The 22,132-nt window shown below is 37.8% G+C and overlaps 1 protein-coding gene across 1 annotated transcript in view; it reads right to left on the bottom strand.

Moving 5' to 3' along the window:
* The window catches only part of ARHGEF28 (Rho guanine nucleotide exchange factor 28), a 289,872-nt gene that overhangs the window by 228,592 nt on the left and 39,148 nt on the right, over positions 1–22,132 (bottom strand). Inside the window, exon 2 of the mRNA XM_019728118.2 lies at positions 8,016–8,059. Within this exon, the coding sequence (XP_019583677.2) occupies positions 8,016–8,059 (44 nt within the window). The remainder of the gene's footprint in view (positions 1–8,015; positions 8,060–22,132) is intronic.

Below are 22,132 nucleotides of genomic sequence, written 5' to 3' on the forward strand. Positions count from 1 at the left end.
CTATCTGCAAATCCAATTATGTGATACACTACATAAACAAAATGAAGGATAAAAATTGTATATCAGTAGATGCAGAAAAAACATTTGACAAACACCAGCATCCATTTATGATTAAAAAAAAAGAAACTCAGCAAAGTGGGAATAGAGGGAACATACCTCAACATAATAAAGTCCATATATGACAAACCCACTGCTAACATATTCAACAGGGAAAAGCTAAAAGCATTTTCCTTAAGATCAGAAACAAGACAAGGATGTGCACTTTCACCACTTTTATTCAACATAGAATGGGTAGTCCTAGCCACAGCAATCAGACAAGAAAAAAACAAATAAATAAATAAAAGCATCCAAGTTGGAAAGGAATAAGTAAAAATGTTACTATTTACAGATGGCATGACACTATATAAAGAGAACCCTAAAGAGTCCACCAAAAAACTGGTAGAACTGATAAATGAATTCAGTAAAGTAGCAGGATACAAAATTAATATTCAGAAATCAGTTGCATTTTTATACACTTAGACTATCGGGGGATCTGACAGTCTAGATTTATCCCCCTAGAGTTATAAGAGGAATCACTTCAAAAGTCATATAAACAAACTATCAAAAAGATAAATTTAAAAAACAATCTCATTTACAATTGCATAAAAAAAATACCTAGGAATAAATTTAACCAAGGAGGTAAAAGATCTGTTACTTGGAAAATTATAAGACATTAAAGAAAGAAATTGAAGAAGATGCAAATAAATTGAAGCATGCACTGTACTCATGGATAGGAAGAACATCATTAGTATGCCCACACTACCCAAAGCAATTCATAGATTCATTGCAATCCCTATCAAAATACCAATAGCATTTTTCACAGAACTAAATAATCCTCAAATTTATACAGAACCATAAAAGACTCCCAAATAGCCACCGCAATCTCAAGGAAGAAGAACTAAGTTGAAGATATTACCCTACCTGATAACAAACTTTATTACAAGGCTATGGTAATCAAAACTGCATGGTATAGGAATAAAATAAAATAAAAAAGACAACTAGATGAATGGAACAGAACAGAAAGCACAGAAATAAACCCATGCCTACATGGTCAATTAATCAATGACAAAGGAGGCAAGAATATACAATGGGGTAAAGATGTCTCTTCAATAAATGCTGTTGGGAAAACTGGACAGATACATGCAAAAAAAAAAAAAAATAGACCACTTTCTTACACTATATACAAAAATAAACTCAAAATGGATTAAAGACTTAAATATAAGACCCGAAACTATAAAATTCCTAGGAGAAAACATAGGCAGTAAACTCTCACATTGCTGTTAGTAATATTTTTTGGATATACCTCCTCAGCCAAGGGAAACAAAGAAAATTATAATAAACAAATGGGACTATATCAAACTAAAACTTTTGCACAGAAAAGGAAACCATCAAAAGTATGCAAAAGAAAACCTACTGAATAGGAGAAGATATTTGCCAATGATACATCTGATAAGGAGTTAATATCCAAAATTTATAAAGAACTCAAACAACTTAATGCCAAAAAAAAATAAAAAATAAATCCAGTTACAAAATGAGCAGAGAACTTGAATAGACATTTTTCCAAACAGGACACACAGATAGCCAAAAGACATGAAAAGATGCTCAATGTCAGAGAAATACTAATTAAAACAACAATGAGATACCAACTCACATCTGTCAGAATGGCTACCATGAGCAAATGAACAAACAAGTGTTGGTGAGGATGTGGAGAAAAGGGAACCCTCTAGCACTGTTGGTGGGATTGCAAATTGGTGCAGCCACTATGGAAAACAGTATGAAGATATGGAGATTCCTTAAAAAATTAAAAACAGAGCTACCTTATGACCCAGCAATTCCACTTCGGGGTGATTTATCTAAAGAAATCCAATACACTACCAGTAATTCAAAAAGCTATATGCATCCCTATATTCATTGTAGCATTATTTAGCATAGCCAAGATATGGAAGCAACCTAAATGTCCATCAATAGATGACTGGATAAAGAAGATGTGGTACATATATACAATGGAATATTACTCAGCCATAAAAAAGAAATAAATCTTTCCATATATGACAACCTGGACAGAGTATATTATGCTAAGTGAAATAAGTCAAAGAAAGACAAATAGCAGATGATTTCACTTATTTGTGGAGTCTAAAAATCAAAACAAATAAACAAAACAGAAACAGACTCATAGACACAGAGAACAAATTGATGATTGCCAGATGGGAGGAAGGGTTGGGGGGCTGGGTGAAAAAGGTGAAGGGATTAAGAAGCACAAATTGGCAGTTACAAAATAATCACAGGGATGTAAAGTACAGCATAGGGAATACAGTCAATAATCCTGTAATAACTGTATGGTGCCAGGGGGGTACTAGACTTATCAGGGGATTATTTTGTAAGTTACATAAATGTCTAACCACTGTGCTGTATACCTGAGGCTAATATAATATTGAATGTCAACTGCAATTGGAAATAAAGAGGGTGAATCCATCTACAGAAATGCATGTAAAACCTCAAAACAGTGTTTAGTACATAATACATGTGTGACAAATGTTAATTATTATAATTTTAAAAAGAACTCAATAGGTAAATTTTCAGCTTTTAATCTCCCTTAGCCAAAAGCTCTTCCTATAGTGCTTCTCAACCTGAGATCTACTCCTTTTGGTAAAAATGGCCTTTCTCCTCATTAGTCACTGCTCACCCTGTGCATCTCAATGAAGGGACATATAAACCAACTTTACTAAATGGGGACATTCTGCATTATTATCAAGGACTTATTAACCAGCTTAACGAAACTGATAAATCAGAAACTGATTCATTTCACAGTGTGCTCCCAGGAAACGAAGACTTCAAAGACCACAACACAAACCAGGAGATGTTGTCCAATGGAAAAGACATCAATTAAAGACTCTCCAACCTAGTTATATTATCAGGTATTACTACCTAATCCATGTACAACTAAGCTTAAAGGTGTTAACTCAAGGATTCACATTTCTCATTAAGAAAAAAAACAAGGTGGCTAACCTCAAATGGGCATCTGCCTCTGTCTCTGACACTCCCCTCTTCCTACAGAGGACATCAAAGACTCCACAGGGATGAGAAGCCACTGACGTCAGAGATAGACAACTAACCCAAGACATCGAGAGGGACTGTATACCTACAAATTGATTTTGATTAAAAAAAAAATTTGTTTGTCTCTACCTGTCTGCTAATAATATTAGTCATAATAATAGTTATATTTATTCTTTGGGCTTTTCTCAATCTTTGTTCTTATATAGCCCAACTATGAATAATTGCTGAATGTAAATAACCTGTATATCCATAATACTCTTTTTATGGTTTCTCTTTTGAAATTTAGAAGGAATGTTATTACAGAAGGAAGAAAATGGATGTGTGTGTTTCTGAGGGAAGTCAAAAGGAAGTAGCTTGTCCTAATAAGTTGGTTATTTCTGAATGAATAAAAAGAGACAAACTAAGAAGGACAAGGGGAGTTATAGAAGGTTAGTGGGAAAGGAATACTGAGAAAGGAATTTTATGTATAAACACTAGAATGCAATTACAGGAACGTGCTCACCCACTCACCCAACGAGGACTACTAACTATATTAATTCAGATGGAAGCTGAAGTGGCAAAGGAAAAAAAAAAGGCTGTCTATAATGGCTGCTGAGGCACAGGAAACTTACTTATGAAACTCTTACTGTCCTCCTGACCTCTGGAAATTTTTAGATAGTAATTGTAATTTACACCATTGATTTCTTAACAGCTTTGGCTTGGATTAAACCTGAAAGTTAGTTCCCAATTGCACAACTAGCAGGCATCAGATGAATAATGAATAACACTTGGGTACTTCCATGAGCGGTGGATGGGCCATATTAAAATAATAAAAACACTAGTAAATAGGAGCCCATCTCATGGTCAGATGAAAAATGCAGAAGTGTATGGTGTACCCTCAAATTTTAAGTGAATGTTATACTAGATTCAAAATACAGAAAAGTGAGACAGACAGAAAAACTTAGATCACGATAGCTTGCAGGTTAGACAGCTTGCAGGTTTTTTCTTAATGAAGACCCATAAGAGCTGACTGTCTCCCATTTACCTGCCATTCCCTTTTGGGAAAAATTTGGCCTTGACTTCCAACCGAGATCTTGCCACATCCCCAATGGTCCACCTTTCAGCAAGACAAACGCTGACACTAAGACTTTCTAGAAATGAGCCTTCCTAGCACCACGGGACCACATTATCCAATCGAAAGACTGGTCATTAATGCATCCTTCAGATTGACTGACGACCAAACAGGAAACCTGGATGAAAAAGGGGCCACATACTAAACCTGAAAAGCTCAGGGGTGGCCTGCATGGCAGGCCTTACAATCTCAGAGTCTGAAAATAACCACATAGGATGGTCAGAACATGAAAATCCCTAACTAAAAGCGGGTCATGGCAGGTAGTCACGTTCTAGGCCAGTAGCTTCCTTGACAAAGGCCATTCTTCACCTTAAGTGAGCCTGTCTCTTGTCTTTTTGCATCTAAAGTAATATACCTTTGAAATGTCAGAGTCACCTCCTTTGCCAGACCACTCTGGGCACACCCACTGTACCAGAGCTCAAGGTCACAGAACCCCTCATTGTTACCTTGCTACCCAAATATGGTCTCTATGTGCTGTAAATGCTAATTACTTTATCCTATACCCACCGATGTAAAAGAAGTATGTTTCTCTCCATTTTACTGTTTATCCAATCCCAGAGATTTGCCTGCTTTGCTTTCTCCTACCCCTTTAATCTACCACCAATGCATTTCATGTACCCTCCTTATAACTCCTCATTTGATTGTAATGTATAAAATAATCTGCAACACAGCCATTCTCCAGAGCATTTTCTCAATCTGTTGAGATTTTGCTTCCCGGCAATTGTTGTCAGTTTAGCTCATATAAGACAAGAGACAGAGACAGAGACAGAGACAGAGAGAGAGAGAGAGAGAGAGAGAGAGAGAGAGAGAAGAAAAACTTGAAAGTTTTCTTAATAGATCCAAACATAATGCATGGGGAGGGGAAAAAAGACTTAAGTTCATAGATTTTTCTGTAGGTATTACTAACCATCTCTCTATCATCTTTTGGAAGGATTCTCTATAGTAACCCAAAAAGAGAGACAGAAAGACATTTTGACTGTAAGAATGTTACAAGAGTTCAATCAAAACAGGTTATAGTCAAACAAAATATCACCTATAGGACCCAACTGAATGAGGTTCCCTTTTTTAAAGGGTAGGCAGAAGTTAGGAATCATTTCATCACTTTTCTCCTTCATGATCATTGCTCCATTTATGTGATCTAATTCTCCTTGAAATGAATTTTGTAATTTATATTTTTAAAGCCTGAGCTTTTTCCAGTACATTAGTATACAATTATACTTAGTATTATTTTGTTACTTTAAGATATCATCTCAATATGCTATGGACTCCACAATTTCTAGTTTTGTTTGGGTTTTATCTTAATCACACACTTACCAGAGTTATCTTATTTTTCCAAAAGAACCAGTTATAACAACTAAATACAACTGCTAGAAGTGCATGAAAACATCAAAATTAAGACATCCAATATATCACAATCAGTCAAATGATTAAAAATACATCATCTAAATAAATGCCAAAGTAACCTTCAATGAAATTCAACAAAAATATAGATAAAACTCTGGAAGAAAAAATACCAAAATGTAAACAGCGCTTATCATGGATGACAGGATTAAATATGGTTTTGATGGTTCCTTTTTGCTTTTTTCAAATAATAAATATGAAATACAATATGAATTTTAAAACATTAAAGGTTCATAAACAAGATTGTAGTTGAAACTAGAAATGAATATTTATCAAACCACTGAAGACAGAAGGGCAGAGAGGAGGCTCCCACCAAGATACAGTAAAAAGTTGCAGTACAGTTTTGTGTCTGCTCTGTTTACGTATTTCTACTTATTTGATGGAATTTGGTTTAAGCCTTGTTTTCATTATAATATACCCCCCACTGACCTCCTTATTACCTAAGGCCAAATGGTCAGATTGGCTTAGGTCAATCTGCAACAATATTGACATAAAATTTTAAGTAAAAAAAACAGGTTACCACCCATATATATAATGAGTCAGTTATGTACATATGAAATATACACGATTAATATAAGATACCATCAGTTATAACATGCATTTTATATTCCACTAAAAGAAAAAACTGCTTATTATGACACTAGAGTTTTATTTTAAACATATTAAATAGAGCTCTTCTAAATTTATTTATACAGATTTCATCATGCATCAAGCTGCTGTTTCCATGTCTTTCTATATACACAGCAACTTTGCCTTTTAACGCCAAATCATGGTAAAATAATTTTGAAAGCAATTCATGTCGTACCAGCAAGGTTCATAAGAAATCTGAAGTGACAATATGAACCATTGTGACCAAGTTCATACATGTGTAGGCGATGACAGCTACATCATGACATCTGCCAGAATGCACAAGGCATATAAGAGTATTTCAATTTCAGAGATGTTAAAATGCGAAAAAAAATGTACCTTAGAATTGATAAATTAATGTTTTAACATAACATTATCTATATGGGGTGAGATTATGAATGATTTATTTTCTTAACACTTCTATATTTTTCATTTTATTCTAATTAGCACGTATTTGACAATTAGACAAAAAAAATTGGTTTCATTTGATCTCTCTTCTCTCCTTAGTCATTGTTAATTGCCTAAGTCTGAGCATAATCTAGTAGGTCTGAGTTCAAAATAGCTACACAGGTATGTTGACCAACTGTAAGGTTTTAGGTCATGATTCAGTTTGTGAATTTGTTTGTTTGGTTTGAGTTGGGGAGCAGGGTAAAATGAATAGAGTTAAGAAGGAGGGAGGTACACACAAAAAAGGAAAACTTGGGAGTACTTTACAATTTAGCCTTGGATTACTCTTTTTTTACAATCTTTCATTATGGCTGGGTCAAGCCTGTCTACAGACACATTTTATGACCTGCCAATCACAACCTAGAGAGAATTACTATAAACCCACTGGATAACCTAGGAGGCAGTTTTATTATTTTGATATCTATTTATTATTTATCATGTTGTCTTTCTCCAGAGAATACAGTGAGATGTGTGTAAGAGGGGGCAGTGGTAGGAGGAAGAAGGGCTACCTGGGTAGTGAAGTGTGGTAAGGGGAAGTGAATTACTATGTTTTAATTGACTGAGGGCTGTGATTAAACTTGATTTTGTTCTATTGAGGATAAATCTGAACTAAGGTCATATACTTATTCTAGATCCTCTTGCTGTATTCCATGAGTGATGATTCAAAGGCCTCCTGAGACAGCAGTTCTCCTACACATCCATCCCCACATCCCCCATCAACACTGATTCCAAGAAATGAGGTTTTGCCTGAAATGAGGACAAAGGGAAGAGGAAGCCATCTGCCATTTTATATGAGAGGAGACAATCAGTTCGCTTCCCTGTGACACCCGGTATCTGCAATCAAGAACAGAGCCCTCCCTCAACCCAGAAGGCACATCTGACTAGGAATTTCACCGGGCATCTGTCACCCAATCCCCCACTTATTCTATATATGTCCTAGCACTTTTTCCTTTGTGTATTTCATGCTTTTCGCTGACAATTATCAGTAAATCTTCCCCACAATAGACACACACAGAACACGTTCTTGGCTATTATCATAATATGTTCAAAAAATCATCCAGATGAATGAACTGAGTATTTCTGAGTCCAGAAATTATACAGTTAAAAAAAAAAGTTACTCAGGGAAATATAATTAAAATTGAGACTTTGGTACCAGGAGCCAACCAGTTTTAAAAGGCTTCGATGCAAATACTTAAGCTAGACAGTAACACTGTGTGTTGTTTTTTAAAAGCCTCAACTCAATAGTGAGCAAAGTCTTTCTCCCCACTTCAGTCACATGGGTTTTGAGTCTAAGAAAGGGCCACTTAGACCTGAAGCCCAATGCTTAGGAACTTACGTAAAGAGGTACTTCGCTGCAGCTCAACTCCATGGCTTCTGCATCTACAAATAAAAAGGAGAGTAGTTATTGTAGGAGGCCCCATAGTCAACCAGCTGAGCTATGTCCTGCCCCTTAGTTGTCAACATTGTCGATGGCGGTGTAACTCATTAGATAGAAAAATTGCAGAGACTAAATTATAGAAGAACACAAAGACGAGATGCTATCTGCATAAAATACTCTCCCCCTTTCTTCTTTCATGTTAAATCCCACATGTAAGGAAAATCTGTCACCCTAGACATTATCCCACTGACTGCTCCCAAAATAGAAATCATATTATAGAAAGCCAAGAAGAGTCAACATAAACATGTTGAAACTTTCACCTTAGTTAATCGCTTGGATTGTAGGCTTCTCAGAGGTCAGATCCACTTTTGGCTGAACAAGGCAGGAGCCCATGGTGACAGCCAGTTCTACTGCCGATCTTAGAGAGGGCCAGAGATTTCCATCTGGAGACATGCAGGCCACTGTCACGCTAACCAACCTCTTCACCAGCTGCATGCACCTCATTTGCCTCTGGGTGGGTCTGCCCCTTTAAAGTCCACACCCAGAAACCAGCTTCCCACTTAGAGAAAAAAGGAGCCAGCATCATTCAAGAAGGGTTTATTGAAAGGACTCAGATAGATGCAAACTTCCAGTAATAAAATAAGTCATGGGGATATAATGTGCAGCTTAGTGGCTACAGTTATTCATACTGCATTGCATATTTAAAAGTTGCCAAGAGAGTAGATCTCAAGGAAAATAAATTCTGTCACTACGTATGGTGACAGATGTTAACTAAACTCACTGTGGTTATCATTCTGCAATATATAGAAATACTGGATCATCATATTGTACATCCAAAACTAACAAGATGCTGTAGGTCAATTATACCTCAATAAGGAAACAGGGGAGGGTGGTGACTGAACACTACAGGGGGCCAGGCATTCCACAGAGATGGCCTGGAAGTGGCCCAACCCTCAAGGAGCTCACAGCTGAACAAAAGAGTCCTAAAGATTGGGAGAAAGTGAAAAGTGGGTCGCAGGAGAACTCTGAATGAGGCAGACAGAGAGACTCACCACCACCCACTCACTGGCTCCGCGTCCCCCACCCCACAGAGAACGGAACTGGGACAGGGTTCTGTTCACCAGGCCAAGCCTGGCTCTGGTTCCTGGGCCACAGCCCAGCTAGAGGACTTAAGGGACTTGTCTTAAGAAAACAAGCACACAGCAACTCAAATTGTGACATTTAGTACAGTAACCCCCAGGGGACACACTGGACCAGGGGGAAAATATAACAAGTTCTATATTTATTTGTTTATAAAACATCATTTAACTTAAGTTTTACTAATACTTTCTATACAGACTGGCACTGGCACCTTCCTAGGTCACAAGATACATTCCGTAAGTCACCCTGAGAGAAGACAGGGAGAGGGTGACAACGGAGCCCTTCCTCAGCCCTCATTTCAACACATTGTGCCCTGTGTGGACCCACTTAAATGGGCTTCTGGATTATAGTCATCGATGTTTAATGAAACTAACCTCACAAATTGGATGTGTGGGTTAAGGAGTCGAGGAGAGAAACTTCAAATTAAAGAGAACACTCACAACAAGAATATGACAAAACTGAGATACCCGTTTCTAATGTAAACGGCTTATCAGCCACACTGTAAAATAAAAATAACGACTAATCCAAGAGCGATGATAAGTAGCTCCCCCAAAATTCAAAATGATCAACAAGGCATTTAAACTATGCGTGTATATCCAAGAGCATATACCATGACCCCTCATCCGAAGGGCACACAGTACCTCAAACTATTAACAATTTTTACTGATGTTTACAGTCATGCCAGATACAATCCCAATCCTTTCCATTTCACTAAACCTGATCAAATTAGAAGATCATTCAACATTTCTACTTGATGGTATAAAAATGCATTTGATAGTAAATGCAGTCATTTTGAAAAGACTGAAATGATATTCAGAAAATAATAAAGGAACAAACTAAAATGCATTCCTTTATGTGCAAACTTGAAGGTGGTTGAATATTTTAAGAAATATATTAAAACAAATTAAGCTGTGTGGGAGGCTTACCATCATATACTTACATGAAAGTACAGATGTCTCCCATGACTCAGCTTGTGGTATGTGTTAGATTTACCCTGATAATAAAATACATTATAAAAAAACACACTTTTGATGAGAATATGAAGATATATTCCTAAAGAGTGAAACCCCTATCAGAATTTCCTAGTTGAATTGTAGAGAAAATAATTCAGGGCAAACTATATACTTGATAAAATTATCAAACTACAAGTTGAAATATACACTAAAAACTATATTCTCATTTGAATTTTCCCAAAATTAATTCCTCTTTTATATTAAAGAGCAGTAAGTTTTGTGCTCACTTGCAGAGCTGCATGGCTAAGCCATTCTGTGCCTTCTTTTGCATCAAGTGTAATAATAAAACAAGTTTGTATTTGTTAGGCAAGTTATAACTACCTAAATTCTTCACACCCTGTAGCTTTTCACTATATAAACATCATGCTCTACACTTTATTTCCTAATACTTGAGTTCTGCACCTGTAATTTCAAAATTTCAGATGAAAGTACTTTTTTTCTTTAACTGTACTGCATCTTTCAAAATTGTTTCGTCGGGTGGTAAAAGCCAAAATATTTCCAGTCTTTCTAGCAGACACCAGGGGATGATTTGGGGTCTTGGTATACAGCCACAGTTTTTTAAGTTTCCTTCCAAAAGGGGGAAAAATCTTATGAAAAGAACATCAAGATATAATGTTTTAGACATTATGAGGAATAAATATCCCAATATCTTTGATTGCTAGTTAACACAAAAGAAAAATAGACAATTTTCAACAGGTGAAAATAAGTTAAAGAGAAAAGGAAATATAACATTCAACTTACCCAGAAAAAAAAATCAGTTCTTGCCTTTATGAAATTCTGGGTTGTTCATGTTTTTGCATTTAAATGATGTTCTAAGATTGATCCAATTTAAAAACCTATGACTTTAATTTGTCTTTGAACACACTAATTACCATTGGCTTATATGTCTTTTATAAAACCTGTTAACAGGTAATATTCAAAGAATATTTATCAATACAATCAGTAACCACATTTGAAAGGATAATATGTCAGGCACCGTGCTAAGGATTTTACAAATTACATCTCAGAGAATCCTCACAACTGCCTTGAGAGAATGTGTAGGAAGGTCGAGTTACCTGAATCTTCATTTACAAGTCCCTGCAGTTATAAGGTTACACTGAGAAGCTAAAGTTACTTAAACTTAAGAATATTTTTTAAATGAACTGACCACTTATAAAATTACGAGCAACTTCCTCCCCTATTCATTAGCCACCCACCCCATCGCACCCCCACTTACTGCTAGTATCTATTCTCCAGCCATTCCACTTGTACATCAACAGATTTTTTTTTTTTTTTTTTGTAGTTATTTGTTTTGGTCTTGTACAGTTACCAGATATGGTAAATAAAATAAAATTGGAACTTGTTTTTAAAACATGAAATAAGGTTAAATAAAGTTGAGAACAGTATTTTTGAACATTGGAGAACTCAAATCATGAAACTATTGATTAGTGAGAATGTGTCAGAGATACATTAGTAAGTGAAAACGAAAAGTCATAATGAGATAAAGACTTAAAAATCATTTCAGTATTAAAGGAATAAGAGCACCTTCTACTCACGACCCTATGAGAAAATGAAAAAAGTTCTTGGGTATTTCTAATAACAATGACCCCCATAACAGTGGTTTGAAAATCAAACGTGATAGCAGAGATGCCCTACTGTGCAATTAATTTTGTCAGTAAAATCATGAACCCTCTCCCCCCAATTAATCACACACACGATTCACTTTATGTTCATTCAAAGAATTAGCAGAGTTGAAAATTAAACTCACATTAGGTCACACAGAACATGGCAGAGCTGCTATTCCAGCTGCCTGCGCCAGAGCCTCCACTCCTAACTATGATGTTATGTTGCCTTTCAGCCAAGGAAATGAAACAAATGTTATGAATATATTTTCATAATTTTTGTTTTCCTTTCAAAAACTAGAACCCCAGGCAAATCTTTTTTCCACCGCTGTTTCCTATGAAACCTTGGTCCCCATCTGAAGGAGGTTCACTTTAGAAGGCTTTCCCTGATACCAGCTCTCCTCAGGTAAGGGGACCGCCAGCGCCCGTCTCCACTTTACACACAAGGAAAGGAAAGCTCAGCGAAGTTATGCCACTTGGCTGAGGTCAAGCAGCTACAAGTGGTGGAGCTGGCATGTGAATCCAGCCCCTCAGACCTCAGAGCCCTTGCTTTCCTTAGCTTCAGCACAGAGTCCTTTTGTAACACAAATGTGGTCTGACAGGCAGTGATATGCTTGTCTAAAAGGAAGCAAATTTCTGACGGTTAGTACAGGCTCAGGAATAGGCTGGGTTTGAACACCAGCTCTGCCATGTTCTAACTGTGTGACTTTGGACCTATTATTTCACCTCCCTAGGCCAGTTGCTCATCTGTCAAGTAGAACTAGGAATACGACCTGCCTCATAAGACTATTGTGAGAATTAAGAGATGTGATAGAGTAACTAAACATTTAGCGCCTACCATAAGCATTCAATAAATGCTGGCTGTAATTATTACATATTTCGTATTATTGTATGTTAAACATACGCAAAGGGTTTTTTTAAGCATTTGAGTGTATTTCAAATGAAATCACTCAGAGCCTCTAAACATTAGACTGTTCAAAATGAGTCAGCAGTAATTGGGGCCAGGCGGGTCTGAAATGAATCTACCCAGCTCAGCCTCACCCTGACGGCCCAGAGGACTCTCTAGGCATCAGGAATTCCGAAGAGCACTGGACCAGATAAATACAACACGGCAAAGCTCTACAGAATTGTATTTGATTTTATAGAGCGGTATATTCCCACTATGGTTTGAAAATTCAAAAGGCAGAGCAATTACTATTAGGGCAATTCTATTACTGCCTCTGTTTGAAACCTTCTGCACTTAGAGAGAAATGTTGATTCACAGCTCCTTATACAAACCTGGGAGTATAGAATTATAAGCATATTTCACAACAGTTATACTAACTGGGGAAGAAGGAAAGAACAGTTAAACAACTGGGAGGTAAGGCCAAGTCTAAGTAAAAAACATTCAGCGCTATCACAATGGAAATGGGTAAGAAGAGAGCATTTTAGAAATAAACCTACTGTTGAATACACAACGGTGTCTACAGACCTGCTTCAGACTAGAGTTATCTGCCTGAGTTATGCAGGTCTAAGCAGCATTATTTGAACTCAGAGTGTGGGGAGATGTCTGAAGATTAGAAAGGAAACAACAGTAACTATTCAATAGGATCTCATTAATTCAAATGAATGGGGGGGTGGGGAGGAAGACAGGGAGCCAGGCAGTCTGAAACGGTGCAGCCTAAATTAGAGAATGTTTATAAAGTACAAAGAAGAGCATGAGCTAACTGCTAACAAAATGTTCCACCATGCTGTCACACTCACTTTTTCACAGGATGTATTTGCACACAAAGTGATTAAGCCCTTAAGAAGCTTTCCATAAATCAATTGAACATCCCCTTTATAGCCTCATTTATGCCATTAATCCATTTAGTGTACCCTTCATAGTCAATGCAAAGCTCAGTCACCATCGTGGGCAAGATACAACATATGAAGACATCAATTTCCTCGTTAGCAATGAATCTCTAAAGTCCTGCGCGTCCAAAAGTCTATTCATTGTCACTATATGCACAGCACACTATGTGGCCTGTCATCGGAGGAATAGTAAAGTATATAAAACACTGCCCCTACCATTAATGAGCTCCCAGTCTGGCTAGGATAACATCTACATCCATGAAAAGCGAAGGGTCGTAAGGAATAATACCGCTGACCCGGCAGAACATGCTAGTGTAGGGCAAGCGTGAGAGATAAATGAGTTCTATAAAGGGAATTAAGGGACTGGGAGCTAAACATGAAGAAAAACACAGACGTATACTATTTTTAGGAAACACCAAGGAGTTTGATAGGTTGGAAGCCAGAGGAAGTAAAGGTCATCGGCCTCCCATTTTTATACATAACCCACCCCTAAAATGCACACACTACGTCTGTGACAAAAGTGAACAACAGACTTACAAGAGCCCAGGGGCTTTTGCCAGAGACCTAGCAATAGCACTCCTAATTAGAGTTGACCCTCGAACAACATGAGGGTTACGGCACTGACCCGCTGCACAGTTGAAAATCCATGTATGACTTTTGACTCCCCCAAAATTTAACTAAAAGCCTACTTTTGACCAGAAGCCTTACCAATAACAGTCAATTAACACATATATTGTATGCTATATGTATTATATACTGTATTCTTATAATAAAGCTAAAGAAAATGTTAAGAAAATCATTTTTAAAAAGAGAAAAAATATATTTGCAGTATTTACTGAAAAAAATCCATGTATAAGTGGACCCACATAGTTCAAACCTGTGTTGTTCAAGTGTCAACAGTATGTTACCTTTTAGTCAGAATTTTCAACAAAATATATTCCAGCTTTTCTTACAATGTGCTTTATGTTATGCAATTCATTATGGGGGAAAGCAAATCAAGTTCAATAGTAGCCCAACTGATACTAACAATTCTCTGTCTGGGCACAGATAATGATCATATCAAATTTATCAGACCCCTGCTTCTTCACCAGCATCTCATTTTCCATTCATTTTTATAAAGGACATAGAAAAAGAAAAATAATAAGTCACAGAAAGACAAGAGAGTCATGCTGCTAAAATTGAACTGGCAGGTGTGAAAGCCCACAAGTTCATTCATTTGCTGATGCCTCAAAGTCTGAATTCAATATAAGACAGTTTTTTTCGTGGTGTAAATGTTCGACCTACAAAATTTAGCAATCTAGCAATGTCTCACAGAGTAGTTAAGAAATGTATTGCTGATAAAGGGGCATTTTAGTTAGGTTTTTGAATAGAGTAAAGCCTGACTAAGAAGCTTTCTCTGATTTTGTAAGCTACAGGGTTTCCCACTCTTTACTTTGACAAAAGAAACTCTCCCTGGAGTCTTATATGGGATTACAGTAAATTAATGCAACAGTGATTAAAACAGTACATTTTTCTGACAAGAGTTTATAGCTTTCATCAGGTTCTCAATGGACCACTGAACATGAAAAAGGTGAAGAACTATTTTTTTTTAAATCATGCTAGACATCAAAGTTAAAAAACTTGCTCTGTGAAAGCCCATGAGATGGGGTGAAAAGACATGCTAAAACTGGTAGAAAATATCTAACAATATCCTTATCTATTCTAATACCTAAAGTATATAAACAACTCTCAAAAAATCCAATTAGAAAATGGACAAAAGACATGAACAGATATTTCACTGAAGAGGATATACGAGTGGCAAACAAGCACATGGGAATATATTCAACATCATGAGACATTAGGGAAATGCAAATTAAAACCACAATGAGATACCAATATATACCATTCAAATGGCTAAAACAAACAAACAAAAAATAGTGGCATAACCAAATGCTGGAGAGGATGTGGAGAAACTGAATCACTCATACGTTGTTGGTGGAAATGCAAAATTAAATAGCCACTTGGAAAACAGTCTGGCAGTTTCTTAACTAAACATTCAACCGCCACCAGCAATTCCACTACTGGGTATTTTCCCCCTTAGAGAAACAAAATTTTATGTTCACACAAAAACCTGTACATGATTATTCATAGCAGCCTTATTTGCCATGGGCACAACCTGGAATCAGCCCAGAAGTCCTTCAACAGGTGAATGGTTACACGCTAGTACATGTGTACATACATGTGTACCACAGCACTGTACACTCCTCGGCGATACATAGGAGCAAACTATTGATACAATATGGAGCAATCATCAGCAAATGACACTGAGTCATAAAAGCCAATCCTGAAAGGTCACAGACTATACAATCCCGTTATATAGTATGTTTGAAATGAAAAAAAAAAAAAGTCAAAATGGAGGACAGATTAGTGGTTGTCAAGCGTTAAAACACAGTATTGGGAGGAGGAAGTGTCATTCTAAAAGGTGTCCTTGTGATTTTGGAACTGTTCAGTACCGTCGCTGTGGTGGTGGATATCTGAACCTACACAGGTGACAAAATGGTAAAGCAATTTAAAGTTACTCATACAAATGAATAAGTAAAACTGGGAAAGCGGAATAAGATGGATTATTGTATCATGTCAGTACTGATTGAGATGTTATACCATAGTTTTGTAAAATGTTACCATTGGGGGAAACTGGGCAGAGAATACAAAATATCTCTGTATTGTTTCTTATGGCTAAATGTGAATCTACAATATCTCAAAATTGTCAATTAAAAAACGTCATGCTAGAATTTATGTATCCTAGACAACTGTCTCTTTTGCAGGGGCTACCATAGGTGGTTTCTCTCTCTCTCTCTCTCTGCATTTTCCGATGATACTGTCATTGTTGATAAAATTTTTAGAACTTCTTTCCCAGCTTGTGACATGTTTTGATTATTTTGTATGGCAGCAAGACTTTATCCTTAGAAGCAAATTTGAATTTTTTAAATATCAACAAATTCAGAAACACCATAAGGAAAAAATGTGAATTTTTCCCACCCTAAGAAAAGGTAGGAAATATTATTTATGGGTGAAAACAAAGCAACTGCTAAATCATGAGACTGGTTTTCTTTTGTGGAGTCATGGGCTTAATTTAATGTTTTGAGATACAAGAGAAAAATCACGTTTTTCTGATTGAAAAACTCCTTTTAGAGGCAACATGAAGCCACTGAAGGGTTTGGAGGGAGGCAATAACTTAACCTAAGGCTGACTTTTCATGACCCTAACTCAAGACTGCTGCATAGATTGGAGAGAAAAGAGAGTAGAGGCAGAGAGAGTGGATGGAAGAATGGGAACATGGAAAATTCTCTTGACATCTGGAAGCATTTCTAGCCAGAGAAGGGTCCTCAGAAGTTAATAAGTCTAACCAGAGAAGATGGCCCCATGTCCTTCACGGCGTTCATCTATATTTCAAGCAGCCAACTGTGGCTGCGCACCACCCCCTCCCACGTCCCCATCCCCAACCAGCCTTCACACAGTCTTGGTAGGAACAGAAAAGTACTCTCCCCTCATAAAAATCAAGACATTCTTTAACTAGAATAGCTAAAGTAGTATACCCAACTCTAGACTATAAGATGAACATGTAAAACCTAAAGACATTCTAGAATGATGCTTTAACATTTAGAATTACGACATTAAAGCAAAGAGTAAAAGAAATGAGCTTTAACCTTAGAAATATGATTAGTCTCTAAATGTTTAATTTAGTTCAGCACCTTTACTCAGAACTTCCTATATGCTGAAACCTATATAATTTTACTAACCATTGTCACCCCAATAAATTTAAATAAATAAATAAAGTATAAGTATCTCCCTTCAAGCACCTATCACTCTATTTGAAACAAAAGGGCATACAGATGTGAAATACATAAATAACAAGCTAAAGGAATAGACAACTAAATAGCAAAGATAATATAAACATTCACTTATCCTACAGATATTTATTGAATATCTGTTATAGCCTAGGAACCGGGGATGCAAAGATGACTCCTAGGGGAATTGCCAGCTCAGTGAGAAAGAGGAAAACAGTGAGAATATAAAATGTGTCTGTGCGGGGCTGGGGGGGTGCAGATTCTATGAATACAAGGAGGCAGAAATACTCAAATCAGCAGCTAAGGTATCGAGCACGGCTCCCCAAGAAGATGAGGCCTAAGCTGAGTCTTAAAGAATATAGCTATTTTTAATTATTAGAGACATTCCTACTCAGATAAGCATTTTTAAATGGGGGTGGGGCATCTCTTTTGTTCTTACCTGACTGGGTTGGAGAGGTGGGGGAAGAGCAGAAGGAGGAAGGGAGCTGCTACTGGCACTTATTATTAGCACCGAGGAACCACAGATGCTAGGGTAGACCATCAAATGGGAGGATATTTCAGGCAGAATAACAGGCACAATTGCATGGAAGCACAAAAGAAAGGGTTGTTCATCGAGCACCTCCAGGGCTGTTGAAAAGGTGTACATAGGGTGCTTATGGGAGAGAAGGATGGAAACATTTTCTGTGCCTCAGTGATATGGCATGCTAAGTAATGTGACCTTCAAGTCAGTGAGTGGCTTTAAGCAGGATGGGGATAGGATCCAAATTGTGTTTTACAAAGCTCGCTATGACAGCAGGTGGAGGATGGGTTGGAAGGGGAGAGAGACCAAAGTCATGGAAACCAAATAAGAGGCCACTGCTTTCATTCAGGTGAAAGACATTGAGTCTAATTGAAAGCAACATCATAGGGAGGGCAAAGATAAATTTAAGAGAGTAAAGGACAAACAGACAGGCCTTGGCACTTAACTAGATGTAGGGGATAATGACCAGGAGTCCAGGGTGCCTCCTTGGTTCCTAGTTTGGGAAACCAGGCAGATAGTGCCACTGACAAAGGTGGGGAAAGTGGAAGGAGAAGCAGATGGACTTGGAAAGACAAAAATGAGGATGAGCCATAGTGAGTTTGAGATGTGATGACAGGTGTCCAAAGCAGGAGAGAACGATTTTGATGATAAGGTACAGTAGTTAAGGTCGTTGGGAGTAAATGACATGGTCAGGGGAACAGATGCACACAAATGCAAAAAGTCCTAGGAGAGAAACCTGGAGAACTCCAAGAGAACGGTGGAGGATGAGGAGCTCGCAAAAGACAGTGAGAAAGAATAGAGAAATAACAATCAGGGCTGACATTTACGGGGCACTATTTATTGCGCTAAACAATGTTCTGAGTGCATCTTAATTAATCTAATCCTCACAACCATATGGAGTACCTCCTGCTATTATCCACATTTTACAGATTGAAAAAGTGAGGCATAGGAAAGTTGAGCACCTTGCCCAATGTCAAGTGGCAGAACCAGGATTCAAGCCCAGGCCGTCTGATTCCAGATCCCACACTCCCAACCATCTGACTCTATTGCTGTTAGGAATTTAGGAAAGTAATGTGACAAAATCAGAGAGAGATGGACAAAGCAGCAGATGATAGATGGATAAATGAAGCAAAGCAAGATGAGATCTAAGAAGGACCCACTGGAGCCATGATTTGAGAGCTTGCTGGCCCCTCTGGCCACAGTGACTTTGGTGGCAGGATCAGCCTGAGAAGGTGGGTGGAGCAGTAACCAGGAGGTAACAAGTGGCAATAATCGTGTTAAACAGGAATTGTTATCAGATGTAAGGAAAAGGAGACAGCTTCATGGCTGAAGTCATCAGAAGAGACTTCACTGGGAAACGCGATCATGAGCCACGTCTTAGACAGGAGGAGCAGAGTGAGAACTGGTGTTCAAATGGTCTCTGGTGAAAGCTGAGTCAAAAATCGTTTTGTTATTGTGAATGAAATCCAGCTACACTCCTGGGTTTCTATGCTCTGAACAAATGTGGCCCGCACATGCTAAGAATAATAACCACAAAATTTCTATCACCTGCAATCTAAAGACTTAGATTCAGCATTTGGGATAAAACATTAAAACAACAAAGAACTTTCCTACAAAATAAATATTAAAACACTGCAAAGCGTTGCAAAACAAATCTTCAACAAAATATTTATTACACACTTTGTCCTGCATATTAATACAGGCATAGGGAAGTAGAAGGTAATGCCCTCTAAACATTTACAGAGAAAAGTCCAAACACATGACAGTTCAGCAACAATTCAAGAACTGAAATAGTAGTTCAAATGTTAATACACAAATGCTTAGAGCCTACAAGGACTTCAGTCTAGTCAAGCAGGAGGAGAACTCAAAAGGGACCAGGGTCTTTGGACATCAGGAAGTTATTGGTTAGCACTGCAAGTGCAGTGGAGAGAAAAGCAAAGGAGCATTTTCTTTATGTCTGTCTGTTTTTATATTGGTGGGACCTGCGTGTGCTCACCAGGATGGGAGAAGATGTGAAGGTGTCAAATGCTGGGGAAGAACAGATCCTGGTACTTGGTTAGCGGCCAGGATGTCCGTGTGCTATAACAACGACAGTCCTGCACCTAAAGAACTGTCTCACGTGCTTCTTGGCAGTTGACAGATTTTAATTTTGCTTCTGATAGCTTAAGTGTGCCTTTTTTTCAAAGATAAAAGGCTCGCTGGCTTCCAAAAGTTTCTTCCATAAAGGGGATTCCTCACAGGGACAGTTCCTACATGCTAGAAAGTCATACCAATGACCTACGTAATACTATCCGTGGTGTAATCCCCCAGGAAATTAGTATATAAAATGTTTATATCATTAAAATTCCTAAATATTTTAAATTAGAATTTGATAACCCAACTCCTACTTCTTATTAATATTCATTTTCCATAAAAAATTAAAATAGAATACTAGTCTTACTTCAACATTTCAAAAATACTGTAGAAAATATTCTACTATCCAAATATTAAATGGTTTTACTTTATGGCGTATAAGTTCCTTGTTGATAGCCCTCACCAAGAGATACCAAAGAATAAGGCTCTGTCTTCCAGGCAATTTGAACTTGGACGAATGGGTGGCTCTTAAGATTGGATGTGCTCCAAAAAATGCAATGCCTGTTGTGAGACAGGTAGAACTTGGGCCTTTTCCATCTTTGCAGTATTTACTCAAGTTATCAGGAAAACTCAAAGTCCCCTTCTCAGGTCATGTTTTCTATGGCTCTCGTATAACAGTATGTTTCCTAAAGCAACACTGAGCTCAATATTTTGAAAAATGCACTATTAACAAAGGAACTAGGAACTAAATGCTATGCTTCGCAGAACCTAAGGCCATAAATGCCAAATCAAGGCTGATCTTCACATGCCATGAACTGAACTACTTACTCTCTACTTCTTCTGAAAAAGAAATGCAATCTGAAAATCTAATGTTAGCAGTAACAGAATATGCAGGTGTGCATATGCCTGGTATGGTCTGAGTGTTTGTGTCCCCCAGCGTCAAAATTCATATGTTGAAATCCTAACCTTCAAAATGATGGCATGAGGAGGTGGGGCCTTTGGGAGGTGCTTAGGTCATGAGAGTGGAGCCCTGATGAATGGCATTAGTGCCCTTATAAAATAAAATAAAAAGACCCTTCAGAGCTCCCTAGCCCCTTCTACCATGAGAGGATACAACAAAAAGATGACAGCCCTCACCAAACCATGCTGGCAACCTGATCTTGAACTTTCAGCCTCCAGAACTATGAGAAGTAAATTTCTGTGGTTTATAAGCTACCCAGTCCATGGTATTTTGTTATAGCAGCCTGAACAGACTAAGACAATGACAGATATATGGCCAGTGCTTAATCAGTACTTCTCATCATATTAGGACTTCTCATCAACAGGACTAACTTAGTTCATCTGAACCCCATTCCCAACATACACACATACATGCGCACACAAACGCATAACAAACGTTTACCTCTCTTGTCTACCTCTTTACATTCCTATTCTCTAGTAGGTGAGAGTTAACTAATTGAGTGATATAATGCAGGTTAATGTGATAATGGGAAGTGATGGGTATAAAATCTCAATCTTCTGTACCAACAGTCCATGCCTTGATTCAAAACACTAACTGATGGGAACACAAAAGGAAAGCAGGACACACGGTTTGGGGCAAGCTGGCTCATTAGGCCAAATTACAGAAAATATGCAATTCCATGTGCGTGTGCCCATGCGCATGTGTACATGCACGCACTTGTGCACCTATATGCATCACAGACCTGCGTAGGTGTGTCATCTATAAATTTAGATTAGATGTGGCTTCTGGTCAAGATGGTGAAGGAGGTAAATTCTGTGCTTGCGTTCTCTGATGACCACAAAATTACAACTAAACTACAGAACAACCATCATTGAGAATGCCCTAAAGTCTAGCTGAACAAAATTCCTATAATGAAGACTATACAGAAGAAGCTACATGGAGACTGGTAGGAGGGACAGAGACACAGAAGGGGCTGTTCCCACACCCACATGTGGCAGTTAAAAATCAGGAGGGATATCTTGGCTGAGGAGGAGCGAGGAGTCTCATCCCCATACTAGGCTCCCCAGCCCAGGGTTCCAGTGCCCGGAAGAGAAATCCTCAAAACTT

The sequence above is a fragment of the Rhinolophus sinicus genome, linkage group LG03 (assembly GCF_036562045.2).
Source record: "Rhinolophus sinicus isolate RSC01 linkage group LG03, ASM3656204v1, whole genome shotgun sequence".
NCBI lineage: Eukaryota > Metazoa > Chordata > Mammalia > Chiroptera > Rhinolophidae > Rhinolophus > Rhinolophus sinicus.